At 51.1% G+C, this 12,691-nt stretch overlaps 1 protein-coding gene across 1 annotated transcript; it reads right to left on the bottom strand.

The window, feature by feature from the left end:
- Positions 1-5,306: 5,306 nt before the first annotated feature.
- On the bottom strand, positions 5,307-12,447 carry PLA2G2F (phospholipase A2 group IIF; the record flags this gene model as incomplete). The annotated part of the gene is made up of 5 exons (XM_081144351.1): positions 5,307-5,515; positions 7,533-7,642; positions 8,551-8,695; positions 12,094-12,143; positions 12,347-12,447. 5 exons carry the CDS (start codon positions 12,445-12,447, stop codon positions 5,307-5,309), a joined length of 615 nt encoding a protein of 204 aa, XP_081000477.1.
- Positions 12,448-12,691: the final 244 nt, after the last annotated feature.

The raw sequence follows: 12,691 nt of genomic DNA on the forward strand, positions 1-12,691 counted from the left end.
GCTCCCTAAAGTCCTCTCCAGTTCTTTATATCATATTTTCTGTACCTCATTCTCAAGTATGATATTCCAGTCAAGCCTTGGTACGGTAACCAATGTCTCCAATTATGCTCTGTTATAAGGAAACACATTCCTGTTGGACTTATGCAAATAATTATGTTGTTGTGAAAATAAGAATACTCAGGGTTTCCAAACTCTGGAAGGATCAGGCAGGGAGAAAAATTAATGTTTCATTTCTGTTTTTGAAAGTATCTACTAAATGGTAATGAGTTATGGGTAACAAGATAAAAGGGAAAGGAGTTGCTTAAATCCAAAAATTAGAACATTAAAGAACCAGAAATGTTCCAAACAAAACTGCTGTCAGACTTCCTTGGTTAATGCAATCTTGTGTAATTAACTCTTTGTTCCGCTTGATCTTGGGTGAGCAGCTTTACGAACCCATCAGTTCTCTGCTAGTCCTGGGAATCCTTACTCCGCCCAGTGGTATGATCTCAAAGTTGGCCAATGTCATCGGAAGCCTGTTCCCAGACTACCTGTCATAATCCTTTCCTTGGGTCTCAGAAATAGTCCTTGCTGATGAAGACTAAGTATTTTGGCAACTAGCTGATTGTATGAGCTTTCAGGAAGGCATCAGAGAAAAACAGTAACTATCTATCTGTGAATGACAAAGGCCTAAACTGGCTGTGCTTAAAGATCTGGGGAGAATTTATTATCATCCAGTTGACAAGGAAATGTGGTTGTCTCTGTAAAATTCAACATACTCAGATACTAACTGGAATCATGACTGATAACATTGTATCAGGACACGTGGACAGCAAGGCCATTGGCAAATTTTTATGAACTTTATACTTTTTTAAAAAAAATCCTCACCCAAGGATATTTTTTTCCATTGCTTTTTCAGAGAGAGAGAGAGAGAGAGAAACATCAATTGGTGGCTTCCTGTATGGGCCCAACCAGGGGATTGAACCTGCAACCTTTTGGTGCACAGGACAATGCTTAACCCACCAGCCAGGGCTGAACTTTGTACATTTTTAAAAATACTGATATTAATTTAAAATATTTACCCATACAAATATAACTTAGAAAAAATTAAGTCATCTTTTCTTATTTGATGCCTGTCATACAACTTAACATGTCAAATAAACCAAATTATTTTTAGCATCTCTCTTTTTACAAGGTGGAAGAACAGATCCTTTGAGATTTTCCAGGGCCCTCTAAAAAGGCTGGTTTGAGATCCCGATTTCATTTAGGATTTGATTTGGGAAAAGCAAAATGTCAAAAGTGTAAAAACAAAAGCAAATCAAAAAACCCTTAGCTCTTTCAAAAATAACACGTCTGGACTCTCTTAAAAAATCAATTCCAGTAAAACATAAAACCTTTGTTTCCTGGGCAGTTTACTCAAAAGGTAAAGAAAAATCTTGTACAATCTCTTGTGAAGAGCAGACCGATAATCCAAGAAAACTTGGCTGTTTGAACAGAGACAATGAAATTCTAGCTTTGAGCTGATAACGCCGTTGTGTTCATTTTAAAAACCTAATAAATAAATCAGTTCAATCTTAGCCCGCTTGACTGCCCATGAAGTCCTTCTCTACAAACCCTTTACAATTTCTATCTCCACCCAAAAATCTTTTTGGCCCGTGTTTTTCTCTTTCTCATTCCGCAACAATTTTTAAACAGCCTCTAAACAACCACTTTAAAACAAAACCACTCTCCCTTTTTAAAAACAATACTGTATCCTACATCCCTGCGTATTTTGCATACAGTTTTTTTCCTTCATTCTTACTATTCTTAGTTTTGTTTGTATGTATTAATTAGAATTTTTTTTCAATTTAAATATATCTTTATTGATTTCAGGGTGAGGAAGGGAAAAGGAGAGGGAGAGAAACATCAATGATGAGAGAGTCATTGATCGGCTGCCTCCTGCTCGCCCCCTGCTGGGGATCGAGCCCAAAACCCAGGCCTGTGCCCTGACCGGGAATCAAACCACGATCTCCTGGATCCTAGGTCGATGCTCAACCGCTGAGCCACACCGGCCGGGCTTACTTAGAATCCTTAAACCTCAGTAACCTTCATTTCCAGTGGAAACAAGGAAGTAGGCAGTTGTTAACTGGCTGCCATATGGCAACATCCTCTAGTAAATTAGCAAATTTTATAAATATACCATCTTAGTTTCCTCTAGTATAGCTTTTTATGTTTGTTAAGAGACTCAAGTATGTTTCTCTATCCCATATAAAAAGAGCCGAAGTATCTAAGCTTAATTGTGCTTAGTAATTAGTGTTTCAGTAGTTTATCTTACTTAGAAACTATCTAGATATTTAATGTATATTGATCACTTAATTTATATTAGCATAACTCTGAGGTTACAAGTTACCAAAAAGGTTTTGGAAACTCTTTTTAGGCGGACATCTGGTAACGTTAAACAGAGCTAGCCTCGTCTCAGGCTCTTTCCCTGCTAACTATTTTTTACAGCCCCTGCGTGTTAGGCAAGTATTATGAAAGCAAAAACCTAGAAGACTTAGAGACACGGATTTTCTGGCTTACTGCTGTGCCTGGTCAATAGGAGGTAGTGAATATCAAAGGATTCATTTTGGCTGCATCTTTACCTGCATTTGTTCTTGCGTTGAATTTATTGTTTTTATAATTGTAAGCATCTAGGAGATGTGGCGGCACCCTATTTAACTAGTGAGCCCTAGAAGAATAAGGGTCATGCTCACATTACACCTTAATGCTTATAACTCTGAAGACATAGCTGTTTTTGTTAAACCAATGATTTGAAACTGGTCTTATTTATTGAAGATTTGCTCCAATCTTTGAGCATGGGCTTAAAAATATTTGGGTTTGTTTCTATATTTCTGGGTATTTTAGGAATAATGAATATATGTAAGTGCTTGTTTGTCTCTATGCCATTTTGAATGGAAGTCCTTTGAGGGGCTTTATAAGTGAATTTGGTGATACCACCTTAATAGAAAAATATCACACACACACACACACACATGCTGGTGATGCAAATAGAGATCTTAATAGGTTTCCTTCTAAAATTTTAGCCATAAATATGTAAAACATAGTGATACAAAGTCACTGGTTTATATAAAATAGTTAGACCTCATCTTTGCTCCACTTTATATTTTTTATCCAAATTATGTTTTTAGCAGATGACACAAACTGAGGTTACTTATTCACCAGTATTTGTGGAAAGGACTTTTAAGATTTTCATGTGTCCCAATATGTAATTTTATGAAGGCTGTGGACTACCTTTTAGGCAAGAGACTGAGGGGACCTCAGGCAGGCATCTGGATGTCCCCAAAGCTCATCTGAGTGGACAAAATATCCCGCCTGTTTCCAATGGGCCTTTTTTCTTTTTAGCTTCAGGTAGTTGCTTTCAGGGGACCCTGAGTCCCGTGGGAGCCCCTTAGTAGGGTAGGGGGCTGCAGAAGTGATCCCAGGGACTGTGGGGAGTTGAGGGGATGGAGTGGGCAGGGCAGAGGGCTGGCAGGATGGACAGAGGGATAAAGAGGTGGAGATTTGAAGGGGTCCTGTCAACAGGTTCACGGGGACTGACGGGAAGACCGAAGGGGGGAGAGGAGGCCATGGGAAGGGAGAGGTCTTGGAGGAGCCAGTTTGTGGAGGTCTCAAGTTTCCCAAAGAAGCCAGTGAGGTTCCAAATTCAGCAGGGGTTTGAGAAGCGGGGTTCCAGTTGCCTGGGAAGTTCCTGTGGGAGGAGCAGCATCAAATAGAGAGAACAGAGGAGCTTCCCAAAGGGCCAGGGAATGAACATTCCCGGCCTGGAGAGTCAGGGAGCAAATCTCTGCTCAACAAAAAAGTCAGGAAGAATGGCTCCCAGCCCAGCAGGTGCCTCTCAGACAAAGCAGCCTGGAGCTCTACCCAGCTTCAGAGAGTCACCCAGAACCTTAGGGACCAAAGCCTGTCCTCAGGGCGCTGCAGCCCCCGCTGGTCCACAGCACTGGCTCGGGAGTCGGGCTCCCCAGCAGACCCCCATCCGTCAGACAGAGGCTTCCAAGGTGCACCCCTGGGTCCTGCATGAGAGCTCTGGGGTCCGGCGATGACCCAGGTATTATCCAAGTCACGGCACCATGGCCGTGAGGAAACCAGATGCTGGACAGTAGGTTAAGTGGCAGAAACAGATTTTTATTCAAGACTATTGCAACAGGGGCCAGTATAGAGCTGGGCTCAGTTCTTAATACGACGATTACAGAGCCTGCTTTTTCTTAAGGGGGGATTGGTGGATAGGGAATTGCTAAGAGGGTGGGACAATTCTTGCTAGACTGACCTAATATAATAGGATTCTTGCTAAAGGCAAGCCAGGGTGACCAGGCATCGCCTGGGGATGACAGAGATATGGTCATATGATTAACCGTGGGTGGGGATTCTCAATAAAATGACGTGGCGGGGTTCTTGCTGAAACTGTGCGATGCTGAGGTGGACATGGAAACCCAGAGGTTGATAAGACGTCTCAGCGGAGCCTGACTAAAGTTTGGTCAAGGAGAGCATCTTCGTCAATGGCAGCTCCCCCACCGGTGTGGTTAGAGCAGCCCCTTCCTCAAGCCTTAGCATAAAAGACCTCGCTCACTTTACGGAAGGAGAGAACCTCCGGATTGCAGAAGCAAGGAGCCCCTTCCGCAAAAAATGGGACCGTCACCCCTCCTCTCCAGCTTCACAGACGTCAACCACCACCCAGCGTCACGGCCCTGGTCTAGACATCTGACCCTCGCCGGCCTCCCCTCTCTCCCACCGTCTCCCCATGCTTTCCTCTCCCCCAGGCTGCTCCCTCCCTACTGCCTTCCTGAACCTTCGGCTCAGCTTCCTGCCTGGGCCTCTGTTTCCCTTTTCACCCTGGTGGGTCCCAGCCCTCAGCCTTTCCTTGCCAGGGTCTGAGGTCTTTCCACCCACTGGCCTGGCTGCTGCGTGAGGGGAGGCTCAGGGGGAGAGGCCGAGGGCTGGGCCCTGCCTTCGACCGTGTTTGTCAGGGACTTGGGGGCCTGGGGCCTCTCTCTCAGGCCTCGTATTCCACATTCAAGAGTGACCCCAACAAGCCACAAGTTCCCTGCCAAGTCCAGGATCAACAGCAGGACACATCTATGTCCAGAACTGGGCTGGAGGGCCCCTGTGGCCACAGTCAGGGCCCAGGGCCTTCTGAATCCTCTGGGGACCAGCGTTACTGGAGGGCTCTAGGGAGGAGGTGGCAGGGTAGCCTGTGGGCTCCAGATCCACCCCCACCTCTACCTGCTCCAGGCGTCTGGTCCCCAGAGCAGGACCCACCACCCCTTTTCTGTGTCGCATCCCAGACAGCACTAGGGCAGTGCGGTGGGTGGTGAGGAGGGGGGCCTGCAGGCTTCCTCCCGGGGTTGCTCATAGATGCTGCAGTTGGGGGTGGTGCCCTGGCAGTAGATGTTGAGGTAGTTGCGATGCCTCTCGTTGTATGTCTGCTTCTGGAAGCACAGAGCCACGCCCTTGTCGCACTCACAGGTCTGCCTGTCGCAGTCCGTCTGGTTGAGATCTCCTGCGGGGAGGGGAGTACATGCGCTTGAGGGTCCCGCGGTCGCAGGGCCAGCTGCACCAGCGCACCTGGCGGGCCCACCCGACGCCTGAAAGCTCCGGAGCTCTGGGCCACCCCGCAGCCTGTGTTAACAGCCCTCCAGGTGGCTCTGATGAGTGCTAAACTCGCAAGAACGCTCAAGTCCAGCAGGTCAATGCATCGTTGGGAAACTGAGGCCCAGAAGGGAGACTGGTTTACCGAAATCACCCAGCAAACCCAAGGCAGAGCTGGGATAAGAGCTCCGGTGTCGGGAACTGTCTTCAGTCACAGAATTGCAGGACACACACCCTGGAGGGAGTTGGTGCTAAGGATCCAGGGAGGAAAACACTTCCACGTAGCAAACGCCCAATGCATGGTAACTGCTAATGTTGTTGTTGCTCTATTAATATTAGCCTCCAGAAATCAATTATCCCAGTATTCCCAACCTCAGGTGTGCATTAGAACTGGCTGGCAGGCTTGTGAAAACAGACTGCCCACCCCCACCGCCAGAGCTTTGGATTCAGTAGGTCAGGGTGGGGCCTGATAATCTGCATTTCTAACAAGTGCCCGGGTGATGCCGGTGCCACAGGTTGGGGAACACCCTTTGAGAACCACCCACTAGCCAATGGTTTACAAATACTTCATTCAGCCTTTCCATCAGCAAAATCTTTTCTCTTAAACTCTTTGCAGAGGGTTAATAACATCAAACAGCAGAAAGAGAAGCCTCTTAAACTATAATATACATTAAAGAGCCAGCTGGACCACTCAGGGACACACATACCCCAGACCATCACCTCTCACAGCAGTTGCCCCCAGCCCCAGAAACCCCCAGAAGCCATTGTGAAAACCAGTGCTTGGGGTTTTAATGGAGGGACACCCCCCTCTCAAGTTGACCCCTCCACCCCATATTTGAACAGCAGAATGTGAGGACCACAGAGCCCTGAGCTCCCAAGGGTCACAGATGTGCCCAGTACCCGCCCCCACCCCCCACCCCCAACTCTTTTCCAAAGAACAGGAGACTTGAGTTTCTTTGCAAAGGTGGGGTTGCTGGTGAGCTGTTAGTGAGGAACAGGAGCAGAGCCTGGTTAAGAAAGGAGACAGAGGGGGCCCAGGCAGCCCACAGCACTGGATCAGGGGGCACCTGCTACCCCAGGGAGGGCCACAAAGGGAAGGCAGGGCAGGGACACCTGGGCCATCAGCTTGGATGCTACACCACTCTGTTGGGGAAAGACCATGGAGAGTCCACAGTAAAGGAGGGAACTCTACCAGGCTTGGCTCCAATAGCTTGAATTCTAGAAAAACTGACGGTCCTGGGATGGGGCCACCTTCTGGTGGGGTCCCAGTGACAGAAATGGAAGGAAACCTGTCTGCTCTGATCCAAACCCCTTCAGGTACCCATGGGGAAGGGCCCTGTTCAGGGCTATATTGCAAGGAGATGCTGGCACAACCCGGGTTTAAACCCACATCCCCCGACTCCCAGGCCAGTGTCACAAAGCCTCACAATCACCTAAGGATCTGGCTCAAAGCAGAGATTCCTGGGCCCCACCCAGACCCACTGAATCAGAATTATTCCCTAAGCTCTCCAAAGCTGAAGAATCGCTAGGACTAGAGAAACAGGGGCCAATTCAGGCTTGGATATCAGGACATACCAGGGAGACATGCCAGAGCCACAGCGAGGGTTGTTAGAGTTAACAAACAAACAAAAACAAGAGGCTTGGTTCATTTGCATTTCAGACAAATATTTTTAGTATAAGTATGTCCCAAATATTGCATGGGACATACTTATGCTAATCTTAATTCCACACTAATACTAATTGACGTTATGCTAACATTTGATTTTTAGTATAAGTATATCCCATGAAATATTTAGGATATATTTGTGTGTAAACATTTTTTGTTGTTTATCTGAAATTCAAATTTGGCTGGGTGTCCCGTATTTTCTCTGGCAGCCCCGCACAGGGCTCCAGCACAGGCTGGGGCAGATGTTGGGGGAGGGACTCACTGCAGATAATCGTAGTATTATTCTCGATGGAGTACTCATAATGGTCCACGTAGGTGTGGCAGCCCTGGTCAAAGAGCTTCTGGTAGCAGCAGTCATGGGCATGGCAGCACCTAGGGGCGGGTAGAGGAGAACAGGCCCACATAGCCAGGCGTGGCCCATCTCCTACCAGCAGAGACCCTGATCATCTGTCCCATTTCCTCACTACTCAGAACTTTAGACTGAAGCCCAGAGAGGGGCAGTTACTTGCCTGAGGTCACACAGCCGGGCAAAGCTGGCCAGTGCCCCAGGTTCTTGCCCATGACTCTGCCTCTTTGTCCCGTACCCAGGGCCCCAGCTTCCCCCCTTGGAGCCCTGGCTGCAGCTTCAGGAAGGGCCAGGTGGTCCAGCTACGTGGTCAGGGTGGGAGGGAGGGTTAGGGTTATGCACTGCCTACATGCAGAGGCTGTTCCTGGCTGTGCGTGGTGGACAAAGGTCTGCCAGGGTTGAGGGGGGGTTAGGGGGTGGGGGACAGAAAGCGAATGTGGTGTGGCTGTTCCTATCCCCTCTGGTGGAGGGAAAACAATTAGTCACCATGCATTTATCATGCTTGGGTGACGCCAGATGTGGTGCTGGCTGCTTTTGGGGAGATAGGAGCGGAAGATAACTCCCCGTGGATGGAGGAAGCACACACACAGCCCTGTCCTGCAGGGCCTCCGATCTGACGGGGCAGGGCTCAGAGCCCTTGCCTTTGTCAGGCATGAGCTGTGTGACTGCTGCTCTCCTGTGTTTGGGACAGGTCAAAGGTTCCTTCCTGGCAAGAGTGGGAGTTCAGATGCCTCCAAGCCCAAGACCTTGGAGATGGACAATAGCGTCCCTGATGGTCGGAGAGGACACGGGTCAAAAGTCAGGCTCGTGGTCACCAACTCATCAAACAAGCCTCATCGTTTGGGGAAAGGGCCCTCTCCCATCTCTGGAAGATGGAGATCGGCCTGCTTCTGCCCCCCGGTTCTGACAGCAGCCCCGGCATTCGGGAACCTACCAGTCTACTGCATCCATGGGCATGCCTCGCCCCCCCAGCCCACAGTAGCAGCCGTAGCCCACGAAGGACAGGATGGCATTTTTTCCCGTGATGGCTTCCACCATGGACTTCAGGTTGAACAGGCTGCTGTGTGCGGCAGGCAGGACTGCAAGAGAACCAAGGGGGTGCTGTGCGCAGCCTGCCCTGTCTGCCTGGCTGTCCCCCCACACCCGGGGCCAGGGGAGCCAGGGGCGGGCGGGTGGGCAGAGCAGGAGGAAGGAAGCGATGTGCAGAGCACCGAGTATGGGTTGCCCACGTTCTTACATTAAGCCCTGTCGCCTTGAGAAAATAATAATAGATGCCATTATGCCAAGGACTTCTCGGTGCTGGGCGCTGTACTAGGCCCCTTCCGTGCATTAATTCATCGAGTGCTCACTGCAGCCCGGTGAGGTGCTGTTTTGGTGTAGCTGTCCCATTTTACAGATGGGGACACCGAGGCCCAGAGCATTGAGTAACTTGCCCAAGGACCCATCGAAAAGCGGTGGAGACAGAATTTGGACCCAGGCAGTGAGAACCCAAGGCCCAACTGCCCGGGAAACTGTAAGGGACTCCGTACATGGACGTGCTCCTCTGAACTCCATTGATTCTGGGCCCTCCTGGCTTGGTCTGGCTCCTCTGCCCCCAGCGGGGACTGAGCATCCCAACCACAGTCCTGGGGCTGGTGCATCTCAGGATAAATCCAGAGACAGTTGTGTGCCCTGGTCATTCAACGAATGTGTGAGCGCACGCGTGTGTGCACACACAAACACACACACACACACACACACTCCTTTTCCTCTGTCAGTGTCTCACAGGAAGCAATAGTGCCACAATCTTTCCTGTACCAGCAAAATCAGCTTCCTGGCACCTGGCAGCCAGGTGAAAGTCTCTCCCAGCGACACAGTCTCTCCTCTCCAGCCTCCTGCCCGCTGGGCTCCTGGCCTGTGCTGCCTCCGCATCTCCTCCTGGCTCACCACTGAGTCAACACCAAGCCCGGTGTTAGGTCCTCACCTGAGTGAGTCCCCCCACCCCCCCACACACAGCAGGAGAGCTGCTGTATTCCCATTTTATGAATGAGCAAACCAAGGCTCAGAACAGGGAAGGTCACAGAGCCTGGAAGTGGCAGAGCCCAGACATGAGCCCAGGATCGCATGCCCCAGAGCTGCGATGCCACCACCGTGCCGGGCAGCTCCTGCCTGCCTCCCCTCAACCCTGGGCTCCTCCTGCTGGGCCCAGGGTTAGGTGCCCAGTTCAGTGCCCTGTCCCTACTCTCTCCACATTTCCCACCCAGCTCCAAGGCCTGAAATAGGAAATGTACCAGCAGAGGCAGGAGCCAAGAATTTCAGAAACTGGAGGCTGGGTGGAATCCCAAAGGCCATAATTACTTGCTTCTTGAGATGTAGTTGTCCCACATCGCTAGTGACAGGGAACTCACCACCTCAACATGCCTTAGTGGGATGAGCACAGACTTCGGAGTCAGACAGACCCCAGCCCATAACTACAGCTCCTTGGGGCTCTGTTTTCCCGTCTGTAAAATGGGAACAATGGTACTGACTTCCCAGGATCTCCTGGGCCAGTGCCCAGTCGGAGCCAGCACTCACCAGACGCTTGCTCCCTGCATGGCACCCGCCAGCTCCTGGGGCCTGTTAGGACCCTGGGCCCACCTGCCGCCCCTCCATGATTTTTGTCATTACAGAGAACAAGATGCAAACAAGAGAGGACACGGAGAAGGGGTAGGGAGAAATGACAGATGACTTTAAGAGGACGGCTTAGAGCCGTATCAATGTCTGTCTACACTGGGGCCCGGGTTGGGGGAGGGAGGGCCGTGGGTCCCATGGGCCTGAGCTGCGCAGAGATTTGGCTGCGATGACTGTTGAGAGGCTGGGAGAGGTGCCTGGGAACATTAGCCCCCCGCCCCTGGCTCTGCCTGCTTCTTGGTGCTGGAGAAAATGGGTGCCAAGCAGACGGACTGGGTTTGCAGACAGGTTTCTCCATGAACACCGAGAACATGGGCATGTTTCGTAACCTCTTTGACCTCAATTCCTAAATCTGATGACAGCCAGTAATGACATTCCCCTGGGGGGTGCACTGTCAGAGCCCCTGAGGCCCTGTGCGAGGTCCTGGCCCCCTCGCTCCCCAGCCTGAAAGCCCCCATCTCCCACCCCTGCCTCAAGTTAGGCAGGTGTTACCTTCAGAGGGGAGGGGGGCAGTTTTCATCCCCAGGAGCAGCTTTTGTCCCCAGGACCTGCCACACAAAAGGTGGACACAAACAGAGACACACAGATATAAACACACCCGCCTCATCCTCTGCTCCACACACCGCACTCTGGTAGCCACACTCATGTGCAAGCACACACACATCTCACACTTATGCCCACTCTCCTAGCTGCCAACGTTGCACACTCACCCACAAATATGCCACCCACTCAGGCACAACATATACGTCTCACACTCCTACACACACTCACACACACTCACACATCACAAACACACTCCCTCACAGGCGGCACCCGGAATGGAATCCATAGCCTGGAGCGAGGCCACGTCCATACTCGCTCTCCAAGTGCCAGACACCACGTCGGCGACACCAGGTCCGCATTCCATCAGGCCCAAGGCTCTGTCTCTGCCGGTGGTTTGGGCTGAACTCAAGTGGTGATTTTCCAAATAATAGGCCACTTTGCCCGAATTCGCCGACAGTGTCTCGTGTCCGGCCATACCTAGCCTTACTTTGCTTCTGGTATTTCTTTTCCTCCAAGCCGGCTGTGTCAGGAGATGGTAACAGGCTGGCTGGGAAGCCAGTGAGTTCAGTCCACCCGCCATCGACAGGAGGCACCTGCCACCGGAACGCCTACATGTGTGGGGGTTAATTTGTGTCAGGGGCCTCAGCTGTCCCCTACCCACACGCCCGGGGTTACCACCCTGGGTAAGAAGTCCCCGGGCCTGTTTCATCGTTTTTTTATACGCTCACAGAGACACCATGGCTCCGTACACACCACATACAGGCATATGCACCCCTACGTTCATACACACCTAGACACACACAACAGTGAACGCACACACACTTTATTGAAGTGTGTCGTACCCAGGGACATTGCCGCATGCTCAGACACACCTACACGCACAGACATAGACACGTGCAAATCCACACACAAGCTATTAGCGTCTGCCTGCACGAACACATGTACACAGACACGCGCTCCTATGTACACAAACGCCCAGACCTGCCGGGGGGCCCAGACGCCCAGCAAATTCCACTTTACGATGCTTGCTCAGCTCTGGGCCTTGGCTTATGAGGCTTGTAAATGCCAACCGCTCGCGGCGTGTTTACAGGTGGTGGAGGAATGAACAGCCCCAGACAGAGGGGGAAGCCTGGCAGGGGCCGAGCGGGGAACTGGAGGCCAAGAGAGACAGGACAGGCCCAAGGTCTTGCTGCTGGTCAGTGAATGGAGAAGCGGGATGCCCAAGGTGAAGGGAGAAAGCCTGGGGTGGGGGAGAAGGGGGCAACTCCCCAGAGCCTTTACTCACTGCTGCCGGCCAGGATGGCGATGGCGAGGAACTTCAAAGCCAGGCTACATCTGAGAGAGGAGGAAACCCAGGGCCTGAGATGGGCCATTCCACCTTCCTGCAATTCCAGGCCTGCTGCTCCCTCCTGGGCCTCATTATCATTACAGGTGCCCTCAGTGCTGCCTCTTGATGACCCTGACAACATTGATGCCCTGGTTCCTGCTGCCCATCCCTGTGATTAGCACCTTCTGAGCACCTCCTACCTGCCCTGTACCTCTCGGAGGCACAGCCCCCAGAATAGCGGAGCCAGGAAGTACCAGGAGTCTCTCCCCTCCCACCCCGAGCAGGAATCAGCATCCAAGACAGGAAGCCCATTGCCTCGTGGGGTCAGATCACTGCCACAGATCAGAACCAGCCCCTTTCCATATTTGTGCCAGGAAGTCACGCGACCCAATCTGGTGGCTGGGTCTTGCACTCGGAGCCAAGAGTCCTGGTCCCTGGATTCTAAAATGCTGTGTGACCTTAGAAAGACCTCTTAGCCTCTCTGGGCCTCCATTGCCTCAGGAGGACTGACTAGATGACCCATAAGGCCCTTCTAATGCTGAAAATGCAGTGCCAT

The sequence above is a fragment of the Miniopterus schreibersii genome, assembly GCF_964146895.1.
Source record: "Miniopterus schreibersii genome assembly, chromosome: 8".
Classification (NCBI taxonomy): Eukaryota; Metazoa; Chordata; class Mammalia; order Chiroptera; family Miniopteridae; genus Miniopterus; species Miniopterus schreibersii.